Source organism: Rhamphochromis sp. 'chilingali' (assembly GCF_963969265.1).
Source record: "Rhamphochromis sp. 'chilingali' genome assembly, chromosome: 21".
Taxonomy (NCBI): Eukaryota; Metazoa; Chordata; class Actinopteri; order Cichliformes; family Cichlidae; genus Rhamphochromis; species Rhamphochromis sp. 'chilingali'.
In genome coordinates this window covers 24,622,804-24,649,663 of record NC_137949.1, presented here as the reverse complement: position 1 = coordinate 24,649,663, position 26,860 = coordinate 24,622,804, and the positions used below count along the sequence as shown (strand labels likewise).

Here is a 26,860-nt window from a genome sequence, read left to right as displayed (position 1 = left end):
CTGGAATCTAGCACGCACACACATACAAACACACAGCCGTGGGCACAATATAGTAACACTCTCGCACCCACACACATGCACAAGTGTCCACTTCATCACACAGAGCAATCAAACATTGCAAAACTGACCGTTGTCGTTATATGCTGTTGGAGAATTAAGGTTTAACAGTCGTTCATAGCTGATTTTCTCTGTCAACACAATAAAATTAGTGATTGTATCTAGCAGCTTTATACGTATGTGTTTTTTTTTTTAAATTTTTTATATATATATATATATATATATATATATATATATATATATATATATATATATATATATATATATATATATATATATCTCAAACTTAAAAAACAAGTGGACTGCCACTACTGTACCGTGTTAGCACTATCCTTCCTTCCACCATACAAAACTAGAGAGGAACTCTATTAGAAACTCAATAGTCATTTCCATCACAAACGCCCTCTACTTTTCAATGTGAAATAATACTAAAAGGTGACCTATGTACAAATGCTGTCATTTCAAGCTACGGTATATGCTGACAGCAACGATAAATACAACTCTATCTTTAAAATTTCAAAGACAAAAAAAAGAAGAAACGAAAAAACAAAAAACTGGGATTATTATCAGTACTTAAATATAGTGTTACATATTTACAGGTGTTTGGAGTTTGGTACCAGGGGTTTGTCGTCTACCTATATATAGTATTTAAAATGTCCTGTCTAGTCACTGACTCAGTCCGCCAAGAGGTCAATGCGTTTCCCCACATTCGAAGGTTTGCATAGAAAGTAAAGGGAGCATTGGTTAGGGAGGAATCTGGAAGATAAATTGTTCTCTTGTACTACTAAGTGAGGTGTGGTTTCTCTCTTCTTCTTTTTTTTTTTTTTTTTTTTTTCCTTTTTTGAGTGACAGGAGGTGGGAAAACATGCATATCTGATAATAACAGCATTTGGATGTTGTACCAAATTTGCTATTTTAAAAAAAACCCCACTGAGGTGGATTACACTTTGCAGTTAGGGAGCATTTGGGTTATTGCAGCCAGATGTCCAAACTAAGCTGTTCTTGTAGTGACTTTTATTCAAAGTTCAATTTTGAATATTCTGTTGGGTCAGACTGCCAAACAGTCCATGTAGATACTGTTTCCCAAAGGGTTTTAAATTTGGACATTTGGGTGAGGAGTGCAGGATAGTGTCTTTCTTGCCAAGAGTTAGACCAGAAGATTATCATCATTCACATCTGTTTACAAAATATGAAGTGTAGTTAAGACTGAAACGGAGGCAAACATAATCCATCTCCTGAGGTTACCAATTTACAGGTCATACCATGTTTGTGCAGTGGACTACAGATGTCGACATGCTGCCCTCGTCAACCGATATTGGCCTACCAGGAAATCCAATTGGACAATATTTCTGGTCATTAATTTTGGCTATAGCCCTGTCCATATATAAAGTGATTTTCGCTTGCCACCTCTCGCTTTGCAGCGGACAGCTGCTAGCAGACTTTTCAGACACTGGTTGCATAGGAAACCTTATTTCCTGCCCCATCTTTTGTCAGTCAGCAGTATCCCTTGCCATCCCATTGGTAGTTGTTTCAAATTGTTGCTTCTAGCCATTTTGCACCGCTAACTGTTATTCCATCTGTCATCACTACAAGACTCCGAATTTCACTGACATTCCATAATCCCTGGTCTCCACGCCGCCTTTTTTTCTTCTTCTTGTGAGTATTAAAAACAAAACAAAAAAAACCCCAATGTGATGAAGAAGATTTTTAACAGTCTTATTTAGGGTGAAGATTTCTTTGTTTCCCTGGACAAAGACGGAAATAAATAACAACAAAAAACACATTAAAATGTGGAAAAATATCATGCTGGCGTTGGCCAATTTATTTTTAAACATCCGTGCATCCATATGTAATTCATTTTTTTAAAAATGCGCTTTTTGATTACTTTTTTTTTTTTTAATTTAAAGGGAAAAGGGATTCATGCAATTTAGAGATATCGGTTAGCTGCTTCCACCTGCTTTCGGTCTTCATATTAACAGAACGAGCGTCACTCTTCTCAATCTAACTTGGCAAGAAAGCCGATGAGTGCATTTCATTACTTTGTTTACTCTGAAGCCAGGGCTTCCAAAAGCAGGATGGTGGTCAGTACTGTTATGAGTCAAAGCCTGAATCACGTAGTCACTGGTGACGTTACGTAACATAAAACCACCTCTGCGTATGCAGACCTATGCACACACACACAGAACATCTCAGGGTTTAATAGCTGAGATGCTCAGCGTTCCCAAAACAATGCATTCATTCCTTCACTCGTTCGTTCATTCATTCATTCATGGAAGGAGTGGACTAACTTTCAAGGAACAATGTAATAACCACATTTGCACAACATTTGAAGGGGAAAAACAGAAAGATTCAGAGGTCAAACAAGGGAATTTAAGAGGGTGCTGCAACCAAAGCTTGGAGAGCAGTGCTTTAAAAAGAGGGTTGTTTTTTTGGTTTTGGCTCTTTTATTTTTAACCCACTAAAAAAACAAAACAAAACAAAAACAGGATTTTAACTTAATATTTGAACAGGCTAATTCCAAAATCTGGAGTTTTATCAGTCAAAGAATAGTCTAATTTAAGTGCCATGTCATTTTAACCAAGGAGCACTGTAACCCCTTACCTCACCAAAACAAAACTTGCTGGTTGAGCAACATTTTAACACTCGATTAGGAACTAATTGTAAAAATGAGCAGGAAAATAAGAAAAGAAAATAACAACAAACAAAAAACCCCACCAATTTCACTACAGCAGTAAATAACTGGACTATAACTGAGATTCACTGAAGTAAATGAAACTGTTGTGTGTTGGTTTCTATTTATATGGTTCTAAAATGCAATTTTCTTATGAGGAACTAAAAATATATGGGGGGAGGGGGTGTTTAATGTAGTGAAGTTGTTACCATATTTTTCCCTTCTAATCGTAGAATCGATCCCTTTATTTTGGAATGCAATCAAACGATCTAAATCACCTCAGGAAGGCGAGTTAGTCATTTTAACGTCTTTTAAATGAACTGTGCAAGCTGTGCCAAGGTGGACCTTCAAAATCAATCTGTTACTCTGCTTAAAAAAAGTGATGGAAAGGAAAGAAGGAAATCAAATGGCCAGACATCCACCACAGCAACTACTCTCAAGCATTAAAATTACAATAGAACACGGTGGTTAATATACCACAAGAATTTCAGAGGATTACCTTTACTCGGGGGGAATATCATTTTATAGTGCACTTTTCTCTGTCTAATAATTACATTGTCAGCGAATGCTTAAGCCATGAAGGAAAGGCCACTGTTACCTAACTGCAAATTCACAAACAAGCAAAAACATATCCCTTTTAGCATACCCAAACAGCAAGTACGGTTTTTCCTCAGCGCAGAATAGTTTTGATTTCTTTTTCTTTTTTTTGTCGTGAAGTCGTCGCTCTCTGTACAAAAGACAATTTTCCTTCATGAAGTTACACATAACTTGTACTAGAAGTCTGATATTTGTGGCCTGGCTTATGAGTGTGAATGTGAGAGAGGTGTGTGTTTGCATGTGCAGATGTGTGTAGTAACATCTCCAAGTCTATTAATCGTGACTTCTCCTCCTCCTCTTCTTCTCCTCAGCTTAAGCTCCTGAGCTTAGCTTGATGCTCAGAGCCCCCCTACCCCCCACAAAGCATATGGTTTTGTCCTCCGCTGCTGCTTGTCGGCGACAAACACAAACTGAAATCTCCAAAAGCCCTCAAAGTGGGGATCAACAACATATCACCCCGTCTGAGAGGGGAATGAAAAAAGGATGCCAGCTTATAATTTTCCGCTTTTATCCACTTCCTTTGTTTGCTAGCTTTGATGGCGTCCCAGTGTCCGGTGTCGGGTCACCCCGCGGCCTTGTGCTTGCCCCCACAGCAGCGGCAGGCCTCGCCACAGTGGTGGCACGCGCGCAGAGGCAGGTAGCAGCACATGCAGGGTGCGATAAACGAGAGCGCCACCAGGGCCAACCAGCGCAGACAGAACTGCTCGTCAGAAGTGTCACATGAACAGGGGTCTGAGAAGTCACCCTCTGAGTCAGACATGCAGTGATACAGCATGCTCTCGGCGCATAGCATACAGCTGACTTTGTAGATGCACTGTTTAATTGGGTCGGGGGCATCCTGGCACTGCCCCCGCCAGTTGTCTTCGTGGTTGAACATCTCCCGACAGTAGATGCACCGTGAACGCTCGCCGTCCTCTCGCCGCCGTCTGCTCTTTTTGGACTTCATGAGGGGCGACGGCTGAGTCTTGATGGCCGTGTCCTTGCCCAGCCCAAGCCCTATACCTGTTCCTATACCCATTCCGGGGCCTGAGTGGGAGTCTCCACCGGGGCCATCGGGGAAGAGGTACTCGCACTTCTTACTGTCCAGTTTGTGAAATGCAGTGGGGAAATCCAGGTCCTCACGGTCAGGTTCAGGTTTCCACATGACAGGGTGACGGTAGTCCTCGTAGCCACGGATGAGCACGTCTTTGCGTGGGTTGATGCGGACGATCTCTTCTTCATCCATGCGAAAACTGACACGGCGAGTTGACTTAAAGAAGAAAATCAAAAGAGGAATAAGTCAGATTGCTAGAAAGACTAGAAATCAACACTTTGTGGAAAATACTACATAAAAAGTACCTTAATTTAAAGAATTATATATTGATATAAGCCAGTAAGGCAAAGGCAAACCTGTGGAGGCAGGTAGCGCCTGTTGCTGGAGGGGAACTCGTCAAAGGGCTGGGCGCGAACGTAGCAGCCCCTGAATGGCTCGGTGGAGACGACATTGTTCAGAGGAGAGAAGGGCTCTTTCATCGGGGTACAGATGGAAGGAGGCTCATCACACACCTACAGGTATACAGAATCAGGTAAGTATGCGAAACAGGATGAAACTTAAAACATGTTCAAATTTCTTCCTTAGTAACACGTCACAAAGAAAATCTAGTGAATTAACACTCTGATGATGCAATAACAACTTTTGTAATTATTTTTAGTCACTCTGCTTACCAAAAAAATCTGCAAATTATCAATTTTTTTTTGTTAATCCCCCCTGAAAAAAGCCATTCTCACTTTTCACGATACTGCTTCACTGTTAAAAGCTCTAATGGTCAATCAGTTCAGTTTTCATGATTACAACAGCTTTGACTCAGTGTGTGTAGGCTGTCGTTTGTGTGTGTGTGTGTGTGTGTGTGTGTGTGTGTGTGTGTGTGTGTGTGTGTGTGTGTGTGTGTGTGTGTGTGTGTGTTCCACTTTAACCACCAGGGGGCATCCTGCACCCACGCTTGTCCAAATGACTGAGCTGTGTAGATGACTCAAGACCCTTCTGTTAAGAACTCAGAGTTCCCATCAGCCTTGCATGTGTTCCCACAAACATTTTAGCTGATGCAAAAATCTACAAACACTGGCCTAAAAAGGCTCTTGACAATGCCGAAAAAAAGAGATGTTGGAAACCATGCGCTGCAACGTGAAAGCGAACAATTAATTCCTTCCAACAATTACAAGAAGAAAGCTCACTGTTGACATCAATCGGCCTATAAATAACATCTTGTGAATGACACAGAGGACATCAAATGCAGGAAAAATATTTTTACACATCTACAGAAATTATATTTAAAAAAGGAGCCTCCAACAGCAATAGCCTCATACTTTAAGTACTCATGGCAACAAAAATCAAAAGCAGCAGTGATTTTCATGATTCATGCATGCAGAGGTGATGAGAGTTGGGGGAGGATAGTTATTATGTTAAGAGCCTTGTGATATTTTGTGGAGCTTGATTTCAGTGCAACTATGTTCACAACTTCCAGCTTATTCAAACGTTCACGCGAGATACGGGAAAATAAGCAGAACTGTGTACCGGTCGCCCTCAAAACGAGGCTAAACTTCACATTCACGGACGTGCCTGCCTATTTCTAAACGCTCCTGTGATGTCTCAAAGTGACCCCGCTAAACTGAAGGTTCTTTCTCTCTGCGTGTCGCAACCGAAAATACACAAACACAGATGGATGCATGCCGAGGCGTCTTCGAGTTCGATCGGACCGTATTCGAGCCTCGTATGCACTGGCTAGCTGACCCTCTTTCCCCCCCCCCCCCCACACACATCTCGACCTCATCAAAGCAGGGTTAGTCCTCCTCTCTTCTCCTTCTCCCACCTTCTCTCCCTCTCTCTTTTCTGTGTGTGGAGGTGGTGCTGGCTGTAGTTAGTCAGTGCCGTGTGTAAAGTAGCCCACGCCAGTGCTTTAACGCACAGCGGAAATCTGGTTTGCTCCCAGCTGCTGCTACAGTAATTACTGTCCTGTGGTTGCTAAGAGATGCTTCCTTTGACCCCCCCCTTTCCTCCACTAGCCCCCTACCCCACCCACCCCACAGACTGCTAACACATGGTCTGTGTGCGTGTGTGTGACTTTGTTCCTTCATTGCCTCCAAACATACCAAGTGGTGCAACACACATCGACAGCGTCTGCAGGGGAATGTGAGGAACAGGAGACATTGGAGGCAGAGGGAAGAGAAAGAACAGAGCAGGAAAAAATGAGATTGTGTTGTATTTGTGTGTGCGCGTCTGAGAGAGCTAGAGCGAGAGAGAGGGGGGAGAGGGAGCGAGAGGCCAAAGAGTCTGCCGAGGGAATGTCATAAACCAGCTCCAGCTGGAGAAATGCAGCAGAGAACTTAAAAAGCCAGATGACAGCTGTATGTGTATGTGAGAGAAAGAGAGAAAGGAGCGAGGGGCGGCGGGGCAAATGGGAAACAGACTTGGGCTTCCTTTTAAAGTGCTAGCCCAAGCCCCCACTATTCAAAGGCATGCGTGGGGGCCAATCTGGAGCTGATCTGACCCTAGAGATGTGGCTGTTTGAGGGAGGAGACGAGAAGGGGGAGGAATGCAGAGAGGGCGTTGTAGGTGGTGCGGAGCCACGGGCAACCTGGCTCCACACCAACATCAGGGATCCATGCACTTCCGCCCTCAAAGGCACAGGGGTTGAGGACAGGGAAGGCTGGCCCACATACTAAAAGCTTACGACACACACTTCAACAAAGCAAAGGAACGTTTTGTGTGCGTGCCTGGATATTTGAATGCAAACATGAATACATGCTTTACTTCTCTATGAGCTTGTTTCTCACAGGCTAGAAAGAAGCCTGATGGGTGCTCATCTCTGGGTCCTGCCAGCTTAAAATAAAAAAATGTAACATTTTAAAAAAGCCCACTCCTGATGTGTCCTAAAGGAGTGGTTGGCTGTTTTCGGAAGTGAGTCTTTATTTGTAAGAATGAGGTGAGATGTATGTAACCAACTTCTGGCCTGCTGAGTTACATCAATCTACAAATACATTTTTGTAGATTTTTGTCAAATTCACAGCAAAAGAGAATAAAAGGCATATTTCATAAAATGTCAAATGGCTACTTTAAATTACTTTTCTTCACAGCTTAGAGATGTCTCATAGAAAACGACATCATCGGTCAGAATGAGGCTGTGAAACTCACTGGCCAACAAAACCCATGTGTACAAAACAGATAAGAGAAAACTTCCTGCCAGTTCTAAATTAGATGTGGATGTTTTCCTGTGGTATTCGAGAAAAGAAAAAAAAACAAAAGAACAAAAAACCCTCACATACATATTTTACTTAGTACTAGCGGAAGGACTGTAGCAGTACAGCATAATTCCTGGCAGTGGGTCATCACAGCTGAGTAGGGTGTTGTGCAACCACTTTTCTCTATGGGTGAAATATGTTGCATGTTCAGTGTGTGTGTGTGTGTGTGTGTTTTTTGAGTGAGAGGAAGAATGTGGTAAGCTCGTGAAGGGCATACATGTGGGTGCTCAGCCTCAGTGGGCAGGATGTGGGTGGAGAAGACCATCTTCAGCGCACGAACACTGACAGTTCACGCGTGTGTGCGTGCACATACACGACGCACACAAATCTTTGTAACAATGCAAGGCTAGGATGAATTCCAGCAAATTTTGATACCCGTCGATTTTTAGAGCCATTTAATCAAGGAACAAGAACAAGGCTTCATGGTACCGGTAACCTCTGGCATCTGTTTTTGGCACAAGGTCACAGCAAATCCATAGAGAGCTGCTACTGCTTCTAAAAAGACCTACCACTAATAAAAACACGTGTGGTCAACCAGGGGTGGGACAACATTTTGAAATCTTGATGCATCATCACACCGCTTCCTCTTGTGATACAATTATTAACATTCTGGTGCCAAATATTAGCAGAAAGTGCACACGCTCCAAATACAGCAACTAATCTGACTTACTAGAGTGATTATTTCATGACTCTGTGTGAAGTGAATGAAATTACTATCCATTTCCCACCTCTAGTGGTCATAACAATTTCTTTCTTTCTTTTATGCTTTTTTTGCATTTTGCCTTTTACACACCCACACATGGCAGATGGAGGGAGCCACAGAAAGGTTGGGAGGGGGTGACATGCAGCAAAGCTTCTGTACTTTTTTTTTTTTTTTGAAAGTCATCATTTATCTGCACAGACACTGACGTGACTTCGTGATGGAGCTTGGAGCCACACAGCTCGGCTAACACTTTGCTGTGTGGTGGTATTTGCTGCTTCTCTGGCCGCAGCCTCTGGTTCACTTCTCTTTTTCTGTAGCCCAGGTCTCTGACCGCAACATTCGGATGCCAAATCACCATGGTGACACCCTCGGTGGCTTGCTGAACACCCCCTTTCTACCCCTCTCTGGCTGCACCCCTTACCCCTCCTTCCCCCCCGCTGCCTAGCAACAGCGGTGCCATTGGATTTCCTGTATGTTCAGGCTGATTCCTTAAAGAGGAACTTTGCCACAAGAACTGGAACACCACTTTCTTCTCCATCACTGCTCTTCTAGTCTGCATCATGCAGATGGGCAAGTACAGAGCAGATCAGAGGTAAGTATAAGCCTCTGGGAGGTTCATAGCTAAAAATTTAATTCACATGAGGTCCAGCATGAAGTCAACAAGAGACCACAAACGTGGTTCTGTCTATTCCATATACAGTGTGCAGAGTGGAGGAAATGATCAGAGGTGAATCAACACACCTCAGTGTTGCACAACAGTTAATCATTATTATGTGTAGGGTTTCTTTACAGCACTGGCGCATTGGATTGCTTAACAGTGTCAGAGGCTTCTATACTGTCACTAAATGTGTCCTACAAGAGCTGCCCTTCCTACTAATGTGCCTTTATCAAATTTGCAATCAGAAGCAGAACAGGTGGGTGGCTGGCTTTCCTGTAAAAGGACAGATATCTAAAACAAATTACCAAGGGTGTGTTGCCTTGAACTATACACCTGCTGCCTTTCTCTGCTAAAGAGAACGTGACATTCTTAAACACACATGGTGACAGTCAACCGCTGTGCAAAGGCACTGAGTGTTGTTGTTGGTACAATACATGGTGCATGCAGTTATTGTGTACAGGTTTAGTTGGTCCCAAATTTAGTTAGCTAAAGTCAGAGTCCTATCTTCACGCAAAGGAAGAATAAAGAGTCTTACGAGATGCGACCCTGACGTCAGCATCATGGAGAGATTAGCTTAAACAGGCTAAACGCGAGTTCACAACTATCTACTGAGCACCTTAAAGTACCTTGTTTTTTCAGCTAAGACAACATCAACATCCTAAAGCCTTATTTGACTAGTAAAGATGAATGCTCCAGGTGATAATATATCATCTTCAATCTCGACAAGACTGACAGCTGCAGAGTTAGAGTACACCACATTTGCTGGCCAACACCCAGCTTCACCTCAGGGTCTGGCTGACACTGGTTAAACATCTGTAAATCTCTAAGAACAACTGTGAGACAACAAAGGCAGGTGTCAGCACCTGGCTGGGACAGATCAGACCCCAACCAAACATGTGGATCATGTCATTTCAGAGTCGGTGACAAAGCAGAGAGAACTTCACTCTTTTCAGTCATAGCAACACAGGTTTTCTTTACTAAACCTTAATGTCACTCACCGGTAGTCCATCCTCTGGATTATCGCCCTCCCCAAACGGTCGACAACCTGAAAGAGAGAAAGGTACGAGAACTCAACAACAGCTCAAAGAGGCAAAGTATACAACACAAAACTCTCATAGCTAAATTTGATTGACAAAAGCAAGGGAAGAATAGAGGGTAAAAATTCAAAGAACCCAGGCGACAACCTGCGTCAGTCTGAATCTTTCAGCAACTTCCTTCTACCAACAAAATATTTCTATTTGTTTGTTTGTTTCTCAAACTGTTCCCCCCTAAGCATGGTTTAAAGTTACCACGCTGACTCTTGTCGGGCCGGAATAGTTCAAGACTTCTGCTTTCTTCTGCCTGTGGCCTAATGGGGAAATGAAAGCTGCTTTGTGTTAGTGGGGTTCACAGAAGTTAATAAAATAAGCATGCAGAGAATAATGTAACCGTGACCTCGGCTAAAAACCCACGTGCCATTTTCGCACCCCAAACACCTCAGTTACCAAGGTGCAGGAAAGAGCTAACGTTTTTCATCACTGCACACATTACACAATCTACAGGAGAAGTCAATCTTAAGAAAGACACGTACACTACTTATATTTTCATAGTGTTTTGCTGAACACTATTGTCACAAACATCACTTTTAAAAAGAAAACATTTTAATGGTGCTTATGTCAACAATGTGAAATAACTTGTTTAATGTATGCAGTCTGAATATTTTTTTTAAAGCTTGGTGAAGGTGTAATTGAATAAAGTCTGCCAATTTCCCTGCACGTAGTCCAGTGAAGTCTTGAGGTTTGTCAGATCACAACAAGCAGAATCCAACACCACCGTTTTGTGACATAAGATAAAAACTTTTCTTGGAATAAACCTACATTTTTAGTATGTGTAATATATGGCTGTTAATGTAACCAAATCCAAGAAAAATAACCAAAAATAAAGCATTACACAACTAAAAGATGCCACCAGTTAAACCACTCATTCGTGCAGGTGTGTGTTGCTTTACAGACAGCAGACATTTACTCTTACAGAACAATAATTGAAGTAAATCTGAGTTAATATGTGCATAACGTTGTATAAAGAACTGTTAAATCACATTTAAAGTTAATAATTTGATAATATTCACCAGGTAATATCATCAGAAGTATAAAATCTAAAAGCTGAGTTCAGAACGATGAGTTATACCTATGCACTTCCAAGCATATGGTCAGAATTAACATAAAATGCAGCCATTTACTAAAAAATATCAGTGCACAGGTACAGCCAATCAAATTATTGTGGTTTCAGTCAGCTTAAATTAACACATAAAAACCACTGATGAAAGCACCAGCTTATACATTGAAAAAAATAAATTAAAAAAAAGAATCAATGTTTAAGGACATTTCAGTTTGGCAATGCTGTAGAAAGCAAGAACAAAACTATCTGAATGTGGGGAGGGGGGGGTGGTGAATATATTTGCACCCAAGGGGGAAAAATAGGTTCTTTTTCAACTTTGGTTCACTTATTTAGGCTGAGGCTGAGGCTTTATTTAAAGCACTGAGGCATCAATCTTCCTGTCTGCATTCAGAGAGAGAATGCAGAAAAACACAGTAATGTGATCTCTGTCACAGAGAGGACAGAAGAATTCACTGAGCTTGTGTTAGACACAGTCTGTCCATCAGTCTGTCTGTCTGTCGCTGAGTCACATGGAGAAAGGTGTGTGTGTGTGTGTATGCATTTCTCCACTACTGAGAGAAAGAGGCCTCCTGCAGCCCAACTCTGGCAGCGCTGGGCCACAAAGCTGCCTGAGCCATGTGCCTGACGTTGCCATGGCAACAGAGGACTGCAAGACTGATACACACGTGTGCGTGCACGCAGATACGCGTGCGCACACACACACGCACACACACACACGCACACACACACACCCTTCCTGCCTCTTCTCTCCCCCACACACATTCACGCAGCAGTCCAGCAGCAGAACGATGCAACTGGAATACAGAAGAACTGAGGAGAGGCATTACACAACACTGGCAGAATACAGAAGATGCCAGGAGAGAGAGGAGAACGGAGGGAGGAGAGGACAGCAGGGGTGGGAGGGGGGAGGGGGAGAGAGAGAGAGAGAGAGAAAGGCAAGGGAATGAAACCCCACCATCACCTGCTGTAGCTGACATTCACAGGAAGAAGCCGAAGCATTTATTAGCACACCAAGACTATACAGTCTCTGAATGAGAATCTTCACAATCACCCGGGCCCTGCTACATGAGATATCCATGCCTCTTTGCCATCTGATTATGTGAACAGTACTGAAACGGCCTCAAATCATGAATAACAAAAGACCATAACAGCTTCCCAGCTCACATCTTCAAATGCCAACACCCCATTCAAAACAAAACCCCTCAGGTTTCCACACATCATTTTAGCGTACCAAAATAGAAGACATTTAAGAAACTGGGAGCGAATTTTGGTTTGTTTAAAAGAGACACTAATCATCCTAGAAGATGACCCTGTGATAATGAAGTACGCTATTATTGCCGGTTCGTTATCTTCATGTGAAATTTACAAGAAAAGCAGCTTGCAAAGCAAGTTCTACATGACTACCTTTTACCTAGATGGTGTGGACTTGTGCCCAGGAAGTTCAAATCTCAGATAAACGGCTGTGGGCAAGAAGCAACTGATGCTCAGTGGCGATAAACCTTTACAAATGTTCCGCTGTACCTCCTCTATGCTCCCCATGATTCCTGGGTCTAGAGTGTAAAGGATATTACAGCTCTTCAGCCAGCCAGCCAGCCGGTCGACCAGCATCTTGTATAACACAGGGCTGGATAGCAGATTGCTGAGTTGGCAATTCTCCTACTAATTGGATGACTTTGCAACCTCTGGCACTGTGCTGAAAAATAATGCTTATTAGGACCTAAACCTGCCCACTCAGTTCCACGCATAAAGTAAATACCTATCTTAGCTTTAAAATATATAAATGCCACATTCAGTCCAAATACAAAATTTTGTTAGACTAGTCTAGCCAGTCCTCAAACTATCTTGCCAAGACAGAGAAGGACAAAAGCCCAGTCTGGTCAAGTTTCTTCTGAGTGAAGCTCAGCCCATATCTCAGGTTGCGATCCATTCTATGAGTTTCTTGTCTTTCCCACCAACCCTCTCCTGCCCTCTATCACCCACTGTCTGAGCAAAGCATTGCATTGCCAGTCTCTACGGATGTGGCAAGCTTATCTGGGCAGCTGGGCTTGATAAGATAACACAGGAGGGTTCAAGCTTGGGTGAGAGAGCAGGTAGCATTGGCGGAGGAGTCATCAAAGGTAATCAACGGCACACATCTCTTCTAGAACAGATGCTAGGTCAGCCTTTACAAGCCAAGATAAACAAGCAGGAATGCAGGCTGTGAATGCACACCAGTAGAATACACACCACATTCATGTGCATACATCCATCTACATCCAACTTTTACATGTACTGAATGGTTGCTAAGACACACAGTGCAAACTCTAGGTGGGAATTCTAAACAAATGTGATGTTTTGTCGATCGAGTAAGAGTTTGAAAGGTGGTGAGGGTAGTAGAGGGGAAAAAATCTGTGGGCTGCCTTGATTTCTTGATATGGAAACAATAGCCAATGCTGGCTGATGGACTGTTAAGTTAAGGTGCATTCTGTTGGCTTTCTATTGGCTTTGTTATCTGGTTTGACCTGTTCTAAACTAGCAAAAAGAAAACAAACACACACACGCATGCAGACAAAAAGGCAAAACACACCCTGGTTAATGTCCTCAATGGCCCTCCGTATTCCCCGGTCAAAAGCACGAGCATCAGCAGGGCTCTGAAAGGTCAGTCCAAACTTCTTGTCGTTGATCCTCCAGTGGTGGAAGATGGGGTTGACCTTGTTGTATACTAGGTCTTTCTGCAGCACACACTCCAGTACCACCTGAAAAGAAACAAACAGAAGAGTTTGAAAGTGAACCAAGGCATGCTGGTGCTCTTTGAGATGTTTTAATATAGCTGGATACAGAATTTGACCTGTGTGGTTTAATCCAACCGCATAAGCTGTTGTAATGTGTCAAATTCAATTATTCCAACACAACAGGAATATAACGAAAAGACATAGAAGATTTCTGCCATTTGAACTACACATATGGGCAGTTCCAGAGCTTCTAAAATCAAAAATAGAAGAAAAAAAGAAAATCCCCCCAAATCCAATACTCAACATACTTCTTAGATAATTTGTAAAACACATTCTAAATAGTGGGGTTTAAAGTTAAACTTGAAGAGCAGTGGTGGCCTGAGAGTTGGAGTGTGTGGAGGTGTTTTGGAGCCAGGGAGCCCAAGTGTATGGCAGAGAGAGGCTGCGTTTCCAAAGCCTATTATTAATCAGGGCTACTGGGCCGCCTCCCGGTCTTCCTCTAGGCAGATTAAATGAAATGAGAGACGGCCATTAAAGTCTTTGAGGTTTTTACTGATGCGCACGAGAGGTGGCTTAATGGGGTGTGAATGTGTGACTGTGCGCACCGCGATCTGCGTGAGAGCATGCGTGAGCGCAGGAGCTGGTGCGATGAAAAGCTCAATGACCCAAGTGCTACGCTGTGCATCTTTGCGGTTCAAATGTCTTGTCGGAGGATAACGGTCACAAACAAAGTACTCGATTGCTGAAAGCAGATGGCACCGTTCCCCGTGGATCTGGACAACAGTCAACATGCACACTTCAAGAGGCTAATACGTGGCAGCTGTACAAGAGGTTGATGATATGTGTGTATGTGTGTCAGAGGGGGGGTGCTCAGGTCTGAATTTCATTCTGTCTGTGAGAGTCGCTTTGCAAGTGTGCTGCACATAATTCAAGCGTCTGTCTCCATATCATTGTTTCATACATGTCTCTAACAAGAAAAGGAGGCAGCGAGGGTTAAGCCTGTGTGACTACCCTAGAGCTACTGGATGAGTGCACAGAAGAAGGGAAGGATGGATGTGAGAGGCTGCTGGGGTGACAAGGACAGGGGAAGGGAGGAGGGGTCCGCTGTGCCTCTGGGGGCGATTGTGGAGGCGAGACTGAATGGAGCCGGAGCAGGTAAGGTGAGCGCACAGCAAGGCCGACTGAGGAGGAAGTATCACAGTTGCATGGAAGGTTGATACTTAACACCGCATTCCATATTGTGCTTAGAGAAAAGAGAGGAGGAGGAGCCTTGCTGACAGAAAAAGAGACAGAAAGGGAACAGAGGCAAGTGATGTTAATGGAGGAGAGTGTCAGAGAGAGAGAGAGACAGACAGAGAGCAGTCAAGACAGTGTGTAAGAGAAGAAAAGAGGAACAGATGGAGACTATGCTCACATGAATGCAAGAAATCAGGCTTCTTTCAGAATGATGATTCCAACCTTGCTATTATTTTAAGACAAAAATTGTAAAGAATAATGCAACAGGGTGCATTGATTCATAGTGAAATAACCCAGCACACCCTCACCCCCTCCAAGACTTAAAGCTATAAATGTTACTGGTAAGTCAAAACAAACAAACAGTGTTAACAATTATTTAAATAACAAACAAACAAACAAACAAAACAAAAAACAGTCAAATAGGGCCTTGCCTCCAAGGCAATGCCATTTAGAGTAAGCCTGGAATGCACGGCTGTACCAATCTGCAGGGAGTTGCAAACTATGAATGACAGGAAGCAAGGTGGAGTGAAAGAGCTTAACTGGATATTTGTCATAATCCGAGAGCCAGCATGGTAAGTAATCATCAACCAATTAGAGCTGTAGTTTTAAGAGAGTCACCGAATAGCAGCGAGAACGAGAAAGAGAGACGGAGGGGAGGTGGGGGGCCAAGGAGGAGAGTGATTGGTAGCTATATGGAGAGCCAGCTGAGTCATCACCAGTACACTCTGTGCCGCATCACTGCGCTTATAGACAGATCCCCCTCCACCTCTCCTCTTCCGTCTCCCATCTATCTGGCTCCACCTCCATTTCCTGCTCTTTGACTACATTCGGCTTCCCGAATTCCTCTAAATCCCACCCCCCACATCTCCAGTCACCTCAGGAAAAAAAAAAAAAAAAAAAAAACCTTGTCTTTTTTATTTCAAAATAGCTGCATTTATGATTCATTTTCCTCACAGGTTTCTATCAGGGATCGGTGATGTCACTGCCTTTTTTCCCTTTGTGTCTATTTCTGGTTGGATTAAAACACCCAAATTGTATCCTTCAAAAAAAAAAAAAAGTCTAAATAAAAATACATCTAAAACCTTGCAGACCACTGTCCTATTTTGTATGTTAGACATAACCCAAACCAAGGAGCCTTAGTGATATTCATCACTAAGTCTAAACGTCACTCATACAACATAATTACACAGTTCATATTCTTATGTCCTTTTTTGGGGGGGGGGGGGGGGGGGCACTGTTTTCTTCTTGGACGCTGCTTCTGATGCCCTCACACTGCCGGTGGCAAAGTGGTTGATGCCAACACCCTGGCACTGGGTGGTATCCTGACAGACCTACATATGTCTGGGTGTTTGTTGTGGTGGCTGGGGATTCTGGTGGTGATAGGGGTGTTTTACCACATCCCAGAACAGTTGTCGGGGTCTCTGAACCATGTCTATACCCTGTCTGAGCAATGCCGTTCCCATCACACCCTTTTTCTGTGCCACACACATCCTGGGTTACCAACGCACAAAACACAAGGACTGTAAATACGAAACATACATAAAATGTGTTCAGTGAAAGAAAAAAAAAAAGAAAGAAAAAAAAAGGTCATTTAGGCACAGTGCTGTAAGAAGGCTCTAATAACCATCTGCCAGAAAGCACCAGATTCTGTGCATCATGGTGGCCGCCTTTTGTCATCTGGCATTTGACAGACAAATAGATTTACACTCCCGATTACCACAGACCAAGGATTATCCCAGTGCATCTACTGGGTCTGTTTTACATCTACAGCACAGAATGAGTCTCAGGAGCTTTACAGCAACTACTCCATAAGCCAAACAGATTAAAGCCACAACACAGCACTTGATATTAGGGCCTCATTGTTACTTTCATTACGAAGAAGCCGACAATACCAACTAAAAATAAAATAACTAAATAATAACAACAAAGGTCGATCAAATGGACCAATACGGCAAGGCCATGATGATCCACTTGGTAACGCAAATCCGTTGGGTATTTTTGCTGGCCTTCAGACAACAATTCTGACGGCTAAAGAACCAAACGGGTCAGGTAAAAAAAAAAAAAAAAGAAAAAAAAAAAAAAAAAAGAAGAAGAATCTGACAATACATGTAGAATGCAGGTCTAGCGATTTCCTGTGAACACAGCTTCATATATTCATTGTTAAACGAATCCTGTGGCTAAGGTAGGGTGCCACTGTTGCTGGTCAACTTTCTTAGCTTCAATCTGGGACTTTAAGAGAATACTTTTTAGACACAAGTAATTGTACTACCCTATTAATCCAACTCTGTATACTATGACATTACAAACAGGCAGAACTAATGTTTGCCTGCGCCAACATTAACGTTATAGTTTTATTATTAGCTCCAGCTGCTAGCCACAACTTTAATGATAACTTAACCGATGTGGCTATCCGATAAATGTACCTTATTTCCACAGCGTGTGCTTTCTGATGCAACCCTCCCATTTATCCGAGCCTGGGAGCGGCACTGAGAGTATACTAGTTTATGCCCAGTGAGGCAGGGTGTGTGGCTATCGGATAATAGCTAATAGTTAAGCAACTAACAGTAACGTGCGCACCAGCCAGGTTAACATTTATGATAACTGTTCAGTACTTCATGATGTTGAAACTGGAGCTTTACTGACCTCTCAATAGTGTTGGATGAATGTTCATGTGTTCTGTAACTAGTGAGGGGAGGTGTTATGTGAAGTTGTGTCAGTTGCATGAGACAGAAATGGCACTGTTGGTATCAATACTGTTGAAATGAGTAGCTAATTCCACTGTATCAATTAAGATCTGATTTTTTGTTTGACAACCCTATTAGAAAACTAGCATTTCTGGCTACAAAGGAAAATATAAAAGTAATTGTTAGGAGAAGCTTGACTGTAAATGGTTTTATTGGGAAAAAATAAATATTTTTGCATATATCTGAAATGAAATATTTATCAGAACTTTCAAAAATTATTCTACTTTTATTTTTACCACACTAACTACGGAGTGTGTTGTACAAAGAAGTATTTATGGGTTAAAAAGGGACAGATTAACTTTAAACAGTCTTTACATCACAGTCAGGAAGAGAATTCTAAAAAAAAAAAAAAAAACATGGGGGGGGGGGGGGGGGGGGCAAGTAGTTGAGTACTGATAGAAAAGCAGAGTGAATGTGCATTTCCATCTCTCACATTCTATTCTCTTTAATAATTTCCTGTTTTTCCTGATGATTCATCACAGAAACACGCAGTGTGCTCCTATTTTCAGATACCTGTGCCATGGAGGAAAGCCTAACAACCACTTCCTGTGTCAGTACATGTATGAATGACAAAGCAGTGGAGGGTCCCGTCTGTAACAACTAAAAATAAAATAAATAAATAACAAGGACAACAAAGGTCGATCAAATGGACCAATACGGCAAGGCCGTGATGATCCACTTGGTAAAGTAAATCCGTTGGGTATCTTTGTTGGCCTTCAGACAACAATTTTGATGGCTAAAGAACCAAACAGGACAGGCGCAAAAAATAAATAAATAAATAATAATTTCCTGTTCTTCCTGATGATTCATCACAGAAATACGCAGTTTGCTCCCATTTTCCGATACCTGTGCCACGGAGGAAAGCCTAATAACCACTTCCTGTGTGAGTACATGTATGAATGACAAAGCATTTGAGTGGAGTCCAGAACAGCAGGGTTTGCAGTGATCTCATTCAGATGAAGAAAAAAAAAAAAAAGAACAACTTTGGATGTCTAGCCATGTAGCATAAAACGCTAATCGCATTTATGAACTTGAGGTTCTCTTACCAATTTGTCTTTGAGCCTTTCGCCTTTGATGTGGAACTCCACAGCGGTGGGACTAGGGCTTGGACTGGGACTAGGACTAGGGCTACAGGGGCTAAGGTTGCTGCTGCTTCCTCCACTGCCTCCACTGTGGGTGCTGTTGGTGTCCTCCGCCCGGGTGACCTTATAGACAGTGACACAGCTAAGTCCTCCACCGCCCAGGGGAAGCCACCCACCACTGGAGTCATCCCGAGTCATGACCACTGCTCTCACACGCGCATAACTGTCACTGTGGAGAAAAAAAGGAGGAAGAGAAAGAAGAAGGAAAACCCAGTGGTGTTAGTGAACATAATCTAGAATCATTAACATATTTTCAGTTGTCTCCTGGGTTCTTTTCTTTGCTTAAATCTCCTTTATTACAAAAGCAGAACTACACAGCCTCAGCCTTGACCAGTAATACAGTTTAAGTGCAGCACAAACAAAATGTTGAGCAAAGAGAACATACACAAATGATAACGTGAGAAAATTACAATTTAAACTAGGGATGGGGCAATTAGGAAATTCTGGGCCAATGTCTGTCTTTTGCTTTATTTGCCATTTACTTACTCGAAAAAACTGAACATAAGAGATTAAATTTTGCATTAAAGATACGTTTTTGGTTTTAGTACACAGCAAAACAACAGACTGTCTGAAGCGCCCAGTGTGTGTGTTTAACCCCAGGCAGAGGGTGACTGACCGTGTGGCCAAGTTAAGTCTGGCCACAGCTGATTCCCAACCTTTCTCTTGAAACAGGTGGTTTTAAACTAGACAGCACATGACCTGGTTTCCAAACAACATCATCCGCTTTCCTTTAAATGACTATTATGAGATAGCCGTTTAAGATAATTAACACTGTGTATGTAACAGAAGGCAAACACACTAATAAAAAGTTTAGTTTTTTTTTTGTTTTTTTTTTTAAATGAAGCAGAAATAAAACATGGTGTTGATCATTTACTGTATTATAGAAGTTTCAGATAATTTATAGAGAATTAACATGAAGCAGATGGTTGAAAAGTACCTAAAAAAAAAAAAAAAAATCATCTTCTTTGAAATATCAATAAGTCACAAACTCTAAATTAACAAGAAATTCAAATCAGAAACACAACTCACAAGAACAAATTGCTATTTTGTGCCAATGTATCAGTAATAAAGTAATAAGAGATTACTATCCCAATTACATAATGTAACTTTAAATCTGCTCGCCTCTCATTCCATGTCTTTTTCTGTCCTCTCACTTGGAGACAGATGTTCTGTGATTAGATAACACAGCACTGGGCCACCGGAAATGACAAAGGTCAGGGGGTGTTGAGGGCAGCGTTTTGCACAAACTACTGGTAACATATTAAAGACTTGGAAAGATCAGAACGCAGCCAGAAATAGTCAAAGAACTGAAGTATATAACTGCCGGATGTCTCCCTGTGACACATTGCTCTCTGGCCAACGTCCGGGTTAACCAATAAAGATGACATCAGAGTCTGAAACATTTGCAAAGAATGTCTTTTCAATCAGCGGCCAAATCTCAAGCATTGACAGAGGCAGAGAAATGTCACTATGAAGAACATGTAATATGAAAACAGTTAACATTTAGCTCTTGTTCTAAAAGAGGAATAGCATCATCCTGGCTTCCCTCTTGGCTAACTCAATGAGGCCAACCTTTGGTCTCATTCCTTCCCCACCCTTGGCAAATCTCAGTGTTCAGGATATTGGTTAGTAATTAATCTAAGAGCCAGTGAGCATTAAATCTGAAGCCATCTTTTTCTTCATGTGAAAGCTTTGACCTGCCACCATGTAATAATTGACCAAAGTTTCCTCAAAAGAGTGATGAGTATGTCAAATAAGAGAAACTCAAAACAAGAGACAAATACAGAAAGTGATTTGAGAGTGGGGTAATGGCTTTAAAGAAATAAATGCTATATAAAGAGCATACATTCAAGAGGTGATCAAAAACATGCGTGTTCTAAATCTGCTGGTTGTGTAGATAAGTGCCTGTCTGCCATCAGAAATAAAAAAGAAAACCAAAGAAAGAAATTTCTGACTAGCAGAAAAACAACAGAATTAGCTGCCAAATATTAGTTGTCTTCCTTTTACACTTTTATGGTTCTACAACAGCTCATAGTGCATGAGGGGATGAGACATCTGCAATCAATAATTGTTGGTCGTCATCATCAGTGTGAGCCGAGCTGAGTCTTCTACTACTGCTTCAAATCTAAGGATTTGTCTTCCTTCTCTGTTTGGACAAACATGTCACAGTCAAAGTCAATCAGACGAAAAATGAGGTTCACTTTGCAGAATACTGGTGGGTAAAAACAAAAATGAAAAAATAAATAAAATAATAACTTTGTGCGGACATGTTAGACTCCAAACACATGGTGTAGACCACAAGCAGCAGAACAGGCTTTAAACCTAAACAGGCTCAAAGCACTTTAACTTAAACTGTTATTGTGGTACAAACATTTACTAGCCAGTGTGGTCAATGGCTTCCTGATATTCACTTGCCAAAAGGAAAATGTACCAGCATCTGGCAGGTGTTAATTTCTAGCCCTGTTAACGTTATAATCTATCAAATGCCCTTTATATCCTTAGCTTTTCAAATATAGACCTTTCAATTACTACTCAAACAAACAATCTCTCCATCAAACTGAAAAAGTTACATCAAATTCTTCTGTGATATTAAATTAAGCACATTCTGTCTGTATCTGACGTCAATTTTATTTTATTTATATAGCACTAAATCACAACAGCAGTCACCTCAAGGTGCTTTTTATTGTAAAGTAAATGCTCTACAATAATACAGAGAAAACCCCAACAATCAAAACAAATCCCCAATGAGCAAGCACTTGGCGACAGTGGAAAGGGAAAACTCCCTTTTAACAGGAAGAAACCTTCAGGAGAACCAGGTTCAAAAAGGGGCAGCCATCTGCTACGACCAGTTGGGGTTGAGGGAAGATTAAATGAAGAGCAGTGTATAAACATACACTTGTAGGGATAGGTTAATTGGATAATCCAAATTGCCACTAGGTGTGAATGTGCGAGTGAATGTGAGTGTGAATGGTTGTTAGCCCTGCGACAGACTGGCGACCTGTCCAGGGTGTACCCTGCCTCTCGCCCTATGACAGCTGGGATAGGCTCCAGCGCCCCCCGCGACCCTGAAAAGGATAAGCGGAAGCGAATGGATGGATGGATGGACAGTGTATAAACACACAGCGAGTGAAAATGGTGAGCATGAAGAAGCACCGCCTAGGTCTGCTGCAGAAAAACTAAGGGAGGATACAGGGTCACCTGATCTTGCCCTAACTATATGCTTTATCAAAATGAAAACTTTAAAGCCCAATCTTAAAATTAGACAACTACATGTCTGTCTCTCGAATCCAAACTGGGAGCTCCTTCCACAGAAGAAAGGCCTGAAAGGCTTGGAATCTCCCAGTCTACTTTTAAAATACCCTAGCAAGCCAGCTATCGGTGAACAAAGTGTTCTATTGGGGGAGATATGGTATTATGAGGTCTTTAAGATAACATGGGGCCTGATAATTCAAGATCAAGGTGCAAAGCTTGATGTCAGGAAGATTTTTAGGTTTTACTGAAGTTATCTAATTTCCAAAGATATTTTTAAATATTATTTTGTCAAGTTTATGAATATTACTTTGTGAATTTGTGATTTTTTTCCCCTCACCTGATGATTCAACCAAGCCAAAAAAAAAAAAAAAAAAGTGTATTTAGATATATTTGAATAAAATATGCATATACACTCACACACACACCACTTGTCAGTTCTGTTCCTAACGCCCACCCCAGGCTTATTAGACAGTAACTGGCCGTGGGAGGATGCAGGGTGACAAAACGCAAACACAACTAATTTCCTCTTTGCAATCTGCTACAAACACCCTTTTCTGGCTTAACCTTAGTTTAACAGCAGTGTCACTAAATTTGTGCATGAGAACCCATGCCACACACACAGACACACAATGTACTTCTGAGCAGCCAGTAAGAAGAATATGCTGCTGGTGTTATACCTCTCTACAGCCCCCAATAAAGGATATGGGTGATGGGTGCAGAAGGGACTGTCAGTCAGGAAGGGGTCCCTGGGGTGAACAGAAGGCAGGCGGTGGTGTCGCTCAGCCATGACCAGGGCACAATGACCAGGGCCTGACCCTTCAGACCTACCATCACACACATGCCAGCAACCATGACACTCACAGGGAGGGGGGCAAGGCTCAGAAAGGAAGTTAACTGAACTGCATACATGCATTTATGCATCTGGTCTAAAACACCCATGTCACCCAAGAGAGACTCCTGAACAAGAAATATTGTTATTACTGCACTTACTTAACATTTATAATCAAATAGACACACCTACATCCTGGAGACCAAGAAAGAAAAAAAAGAAAAAAGAAAAGAAAAAAAAAAGAAAAAGCAAAACTCAGCCAACAAGTTTTAGATCAGTTTTTCACAGCAGTTTCTGTTCATTCTTTCAACCCCTCTCATTCTTAAGAGGAACACTAGCCCCAAAACAAATGTCACTGCAACTTGCTGCAACACATAATGCGTATATGCAGGTGCACACACGTACAAAGTTCAGAGTAGCCCCACGCCCCTTGCTGAGAGCACACAGTCGACTGGACACACAATTGAGAGCGGAAGCAGATCAGCTGGCCTGGGCCTGCAGGGGAGGGGGCAAAAGAAAAGAGCCCCCCAATTCTGAATTATTCCAAGTTGTTCTGCTGGATGACTGACTTCATTTCCGACCGAAGCAGGAGAGGAAAAAAAGGAGGGAGGGGTGAGAGTGTAACAGAGGACTGCTGGTGGGGGTGATGAGCATGATTGCTGGAGACCAAGGTGACAATAAACAGCCCACAACCAACACATAAAGAGGAAGCCATAATCGAGTATCTCACTGTATCAAACCTCATTTGCGAAAAGAACACACAGAAGGTCTAAAATTATAACTTAGCTTCCACTTGACGCAAACTGTAGTTTCAGTACTGTAACAACACTGCACACAAAATGTATTCAAATACATATGTGTACTGTGTTTGTAATTCGACAATAGATGGGCAATACAAAAACAACAAAAAGACCCTTTTTTTGGCTGAATGACAATACAGTTATGTAATTGTATCACATTTTGCATTATTTTTAGTGGTAGCTTTTTCCATGTTTATAAGCATAATAAGCATGAAACAGCAACTTAAGTTAGCTTGCATGTTGCTACAGTGAAGTCAATGAATGTGCTCCTGTTGCTCACAGAACCTAGTAGATAGAGAGACGCAGCACTAGAAACTCTCTTCTTTGAAACTAGCCAGCCAAGGGTTTTTCAAAAAGCATGCTAAACAAATCACAAAAAAATAAATAAAACTGGAAAAAATAAGGAGATCTTTCGAGTGAGAGTGAGTGAGATAGGAATGTGGATGGGGCTGCACAGACTCAAGAGATCCAAATACTATAGCACAGACTTAGCTAAAGGGGAAGGATTTAAAAAAATAAATAAACAAAACAAAAAAAAAAAATACATTAAAAAAAAAAAAGGCTATGTAAACAGTCTTTTTCCACATCTTCTCCAATCAGTTTGCTAGGGATGTGCATAACTAGTAGACTAGACAATGAAATGTTGCTGCTCCTGCTAGCTAGTACCTGAAATACTAATAGTGCAAAACTACTTATTCATATTTATTAACGTACAATAGCAGCTAGCTGTTTGAAAAGTTACAGCACCACTTGCTACTATTTGAGAGAAGACAACTGCACACCTCTTTCTACTTGACAGGAAGGCCTACACAAGCAAGGTGTAGCAAAGACGGAAGATAGCCACATAAACCAACAGAGTTCTGCAGATGTAGAAGATGAACAACTGTGTCAGAGTAAAACAGAATGTAAACACCAAGATTAAGCAAGAACCACATACAACACAGACATGTGGACATTAGCTTGTGAGGAAGAGGGCTACTTGTGTTAACACTGTTAATGATCACAATCTGATAGCCACTTCTGTCCGCGTGACAAGCGCTGCAGTGGCATTTGAAAAATGATTTGATTACTGAAGAATACAATTAACAGTTTCAAATATGCACAAAATATTTTGATTTTCCTTAATTTTGACTATTTTCTTACTTTTAGACTAGTCGACTATTTGAACAACTAAAAATGAATCAGTCGGTCAGGAGCAAAGGAGTTGATATACAGTCCAGCCCTATTTTTTAGTGCATGAATATGTAAATGTGAGTGTATTTTGTTACTACATAAAGGAATAACTAAAGCTGTTTTCACACATCCGCATACACCTCTGAACTTTTCTAGACACGATCTGGCTGAGTTGTATGTGACAATGCAAAAGACCAAATCAGGCAGATTGGCCGTCCTACTCTCCATTAGAGAATAGAGCAAGTACTGTAACTGTCTGGACCAAAACAAGTAAATGTCTCTCTTGGATTCCTACTTGCTGTGAGAACTAGAATATCGATAATTGCACTTTTTATTCATCTGCTATGTCTCAGAGTTAAAACTATGTCACTCATGATAAATGGCTATTTACATACTTTATACATTGTGTACAAAATTACAGATATCACTTGCTCACAGAGAAGAGAAGAGAACAGAACAGGGGAGCATGTGCAGTGCAGGCAGGCGGGCAGGCCTGGGCCTCGAGGCCGGCTGCTCCAGTGTGGTGGAGAAGGGGGATCTTGGGACAACCATTTCCTAAGTGGACAAAGTGGCCGTTTGTCTGCTCCTCTGGCCCATGGCTCGCTGGACTCCAGCATGCCATCATGCTTTGCTCCTGTCTCAGCTTTGGGCCTCCCACCCCAAAGGGGAGTGGTAGAGAAGAGAGCAGGAGGATTGGGGATATTTTTTTTTTGGTGGGGGGGGATCATGAAAGAAAGACAGGAGGGGGGAGAAGAAGGGAAGGAGAAGAATGAAGACGAAAGCAAGAGACGAGGGGAGAGAGAGAGAAAGGATGTGGCCTGAGCCCTGGGTGCTCTCCAAGTCGCCCTCCCTTTCCACTCCGTCTCCCCCTCCAGCCCAGCCCCTCCCTGGCCTGCCTCACTCTACACAATGGCCGCTTCTCTGCTGAAATTTCACGTTATTGGATCCCGGGCCTGGAGTTTTGTCCTCCCACAATGTCCAGGCAGCGGAGCATGCTGCAGGGGAGACACACTCTGCAAGCTAAAAGCTGGAAAACCATTCCTCCTTTCATTAGCATCAGAAAAGGGGAGAAAAGCCCCCTCGACACCACCTCTTATTTTTTTCCCCCCAATCACCCCTTTTCCCTCACCATCTCTCCTCCATATCAAAACTGGAGGAAGGCTATCAAGCACAGTCAAGCTCCACTAGACCACTTTGGCTTGTAGGACTTTTTATATTATTTGGTGGGAGGTCATTAAAATACCATTGGGAAAATAAACACAAGCTACTTATGCCAATCCGATTCCATAGCTTATCCTCTGAGAAGAAAGTGATCGCTAGGAAAGTGGGTGGGACATGGAAGATTTAGCAAAAAGGAACTCTGGCCGTTTGAGTCGCTTGCTTTACTTCAGAGGCTGTTATCACAGGAAAATTGTGATATTTTGACATTTCCTTAAGTACTTGACCTAAAATATACCAAGTGTAGTAGTATTAAGAAGGGGGAAATATTTTACCTTTATTTAACAAGTTAAGGCGAGTCTTCAGAGTGTATATTGCAAGTTTCTAATAAAAATACCTCACAAATCATTCATTCTGCAATGCCAGTAGGGCTGGGCCATATTATACCGTTCACGATAATACCGGTATAATGTTATGCAACGATAGGAAAATGAAATATCGCAATAGAATAAGAGTAAAACGCGCATGCCCAGTGCCTTTGTTTTCATACGCACATGGCCGATTGTTGACTGAAACCAGAATTGGTTTGTAAAAATGGTGCAACTTCAGTGATGTGGAACTGGTTTGGTGTTTGTCCGTCAGATACATGACAAAGCACATTTTTTTGCAGAAGATGCAAGCGGCCGTCATTATTGTC

General features: G+C 42.1%; 1 protein-coding gene across 1 annotated transcript in view; it reads right to left on the bottom strand.

The window, feature by feature from the left end:
- Positions 1-867: 867 nt before the first annotated feature.
- The window catches only part of spred1 (sprouty related EVH1 domain containing 1), a 36,859-nt gene continuing 10,866 nt past the window's right edge, over positions 868-26,860 (bottom strand). The window contains exons 2-6 of the mRNA XM_080871235.1: positions 18,856-19,120; positions 13,685-13,853; positions 9,960-10,006; positions 4,715-4,870; positions 868-4,574 (exon numbers count right to left, since the gene is read on the bottom strand). Coding sequence (XP_080727361.1) covers positions 3,888-4,574; positions 4,715-4,870; positions 9,960-10,006; positions 13,685-13,853; positions 18,856-19,120 — 1,324 coding nt within the window. The 3' untranslated portion in view covers positions 868-3,887. The remainder of the gene's footprint in view (positions 4,575-4,714; positions 4,871-9,959; positions 10,007-13,684; positions 13,854-18,855; positions 19,121-26,860) is intronic.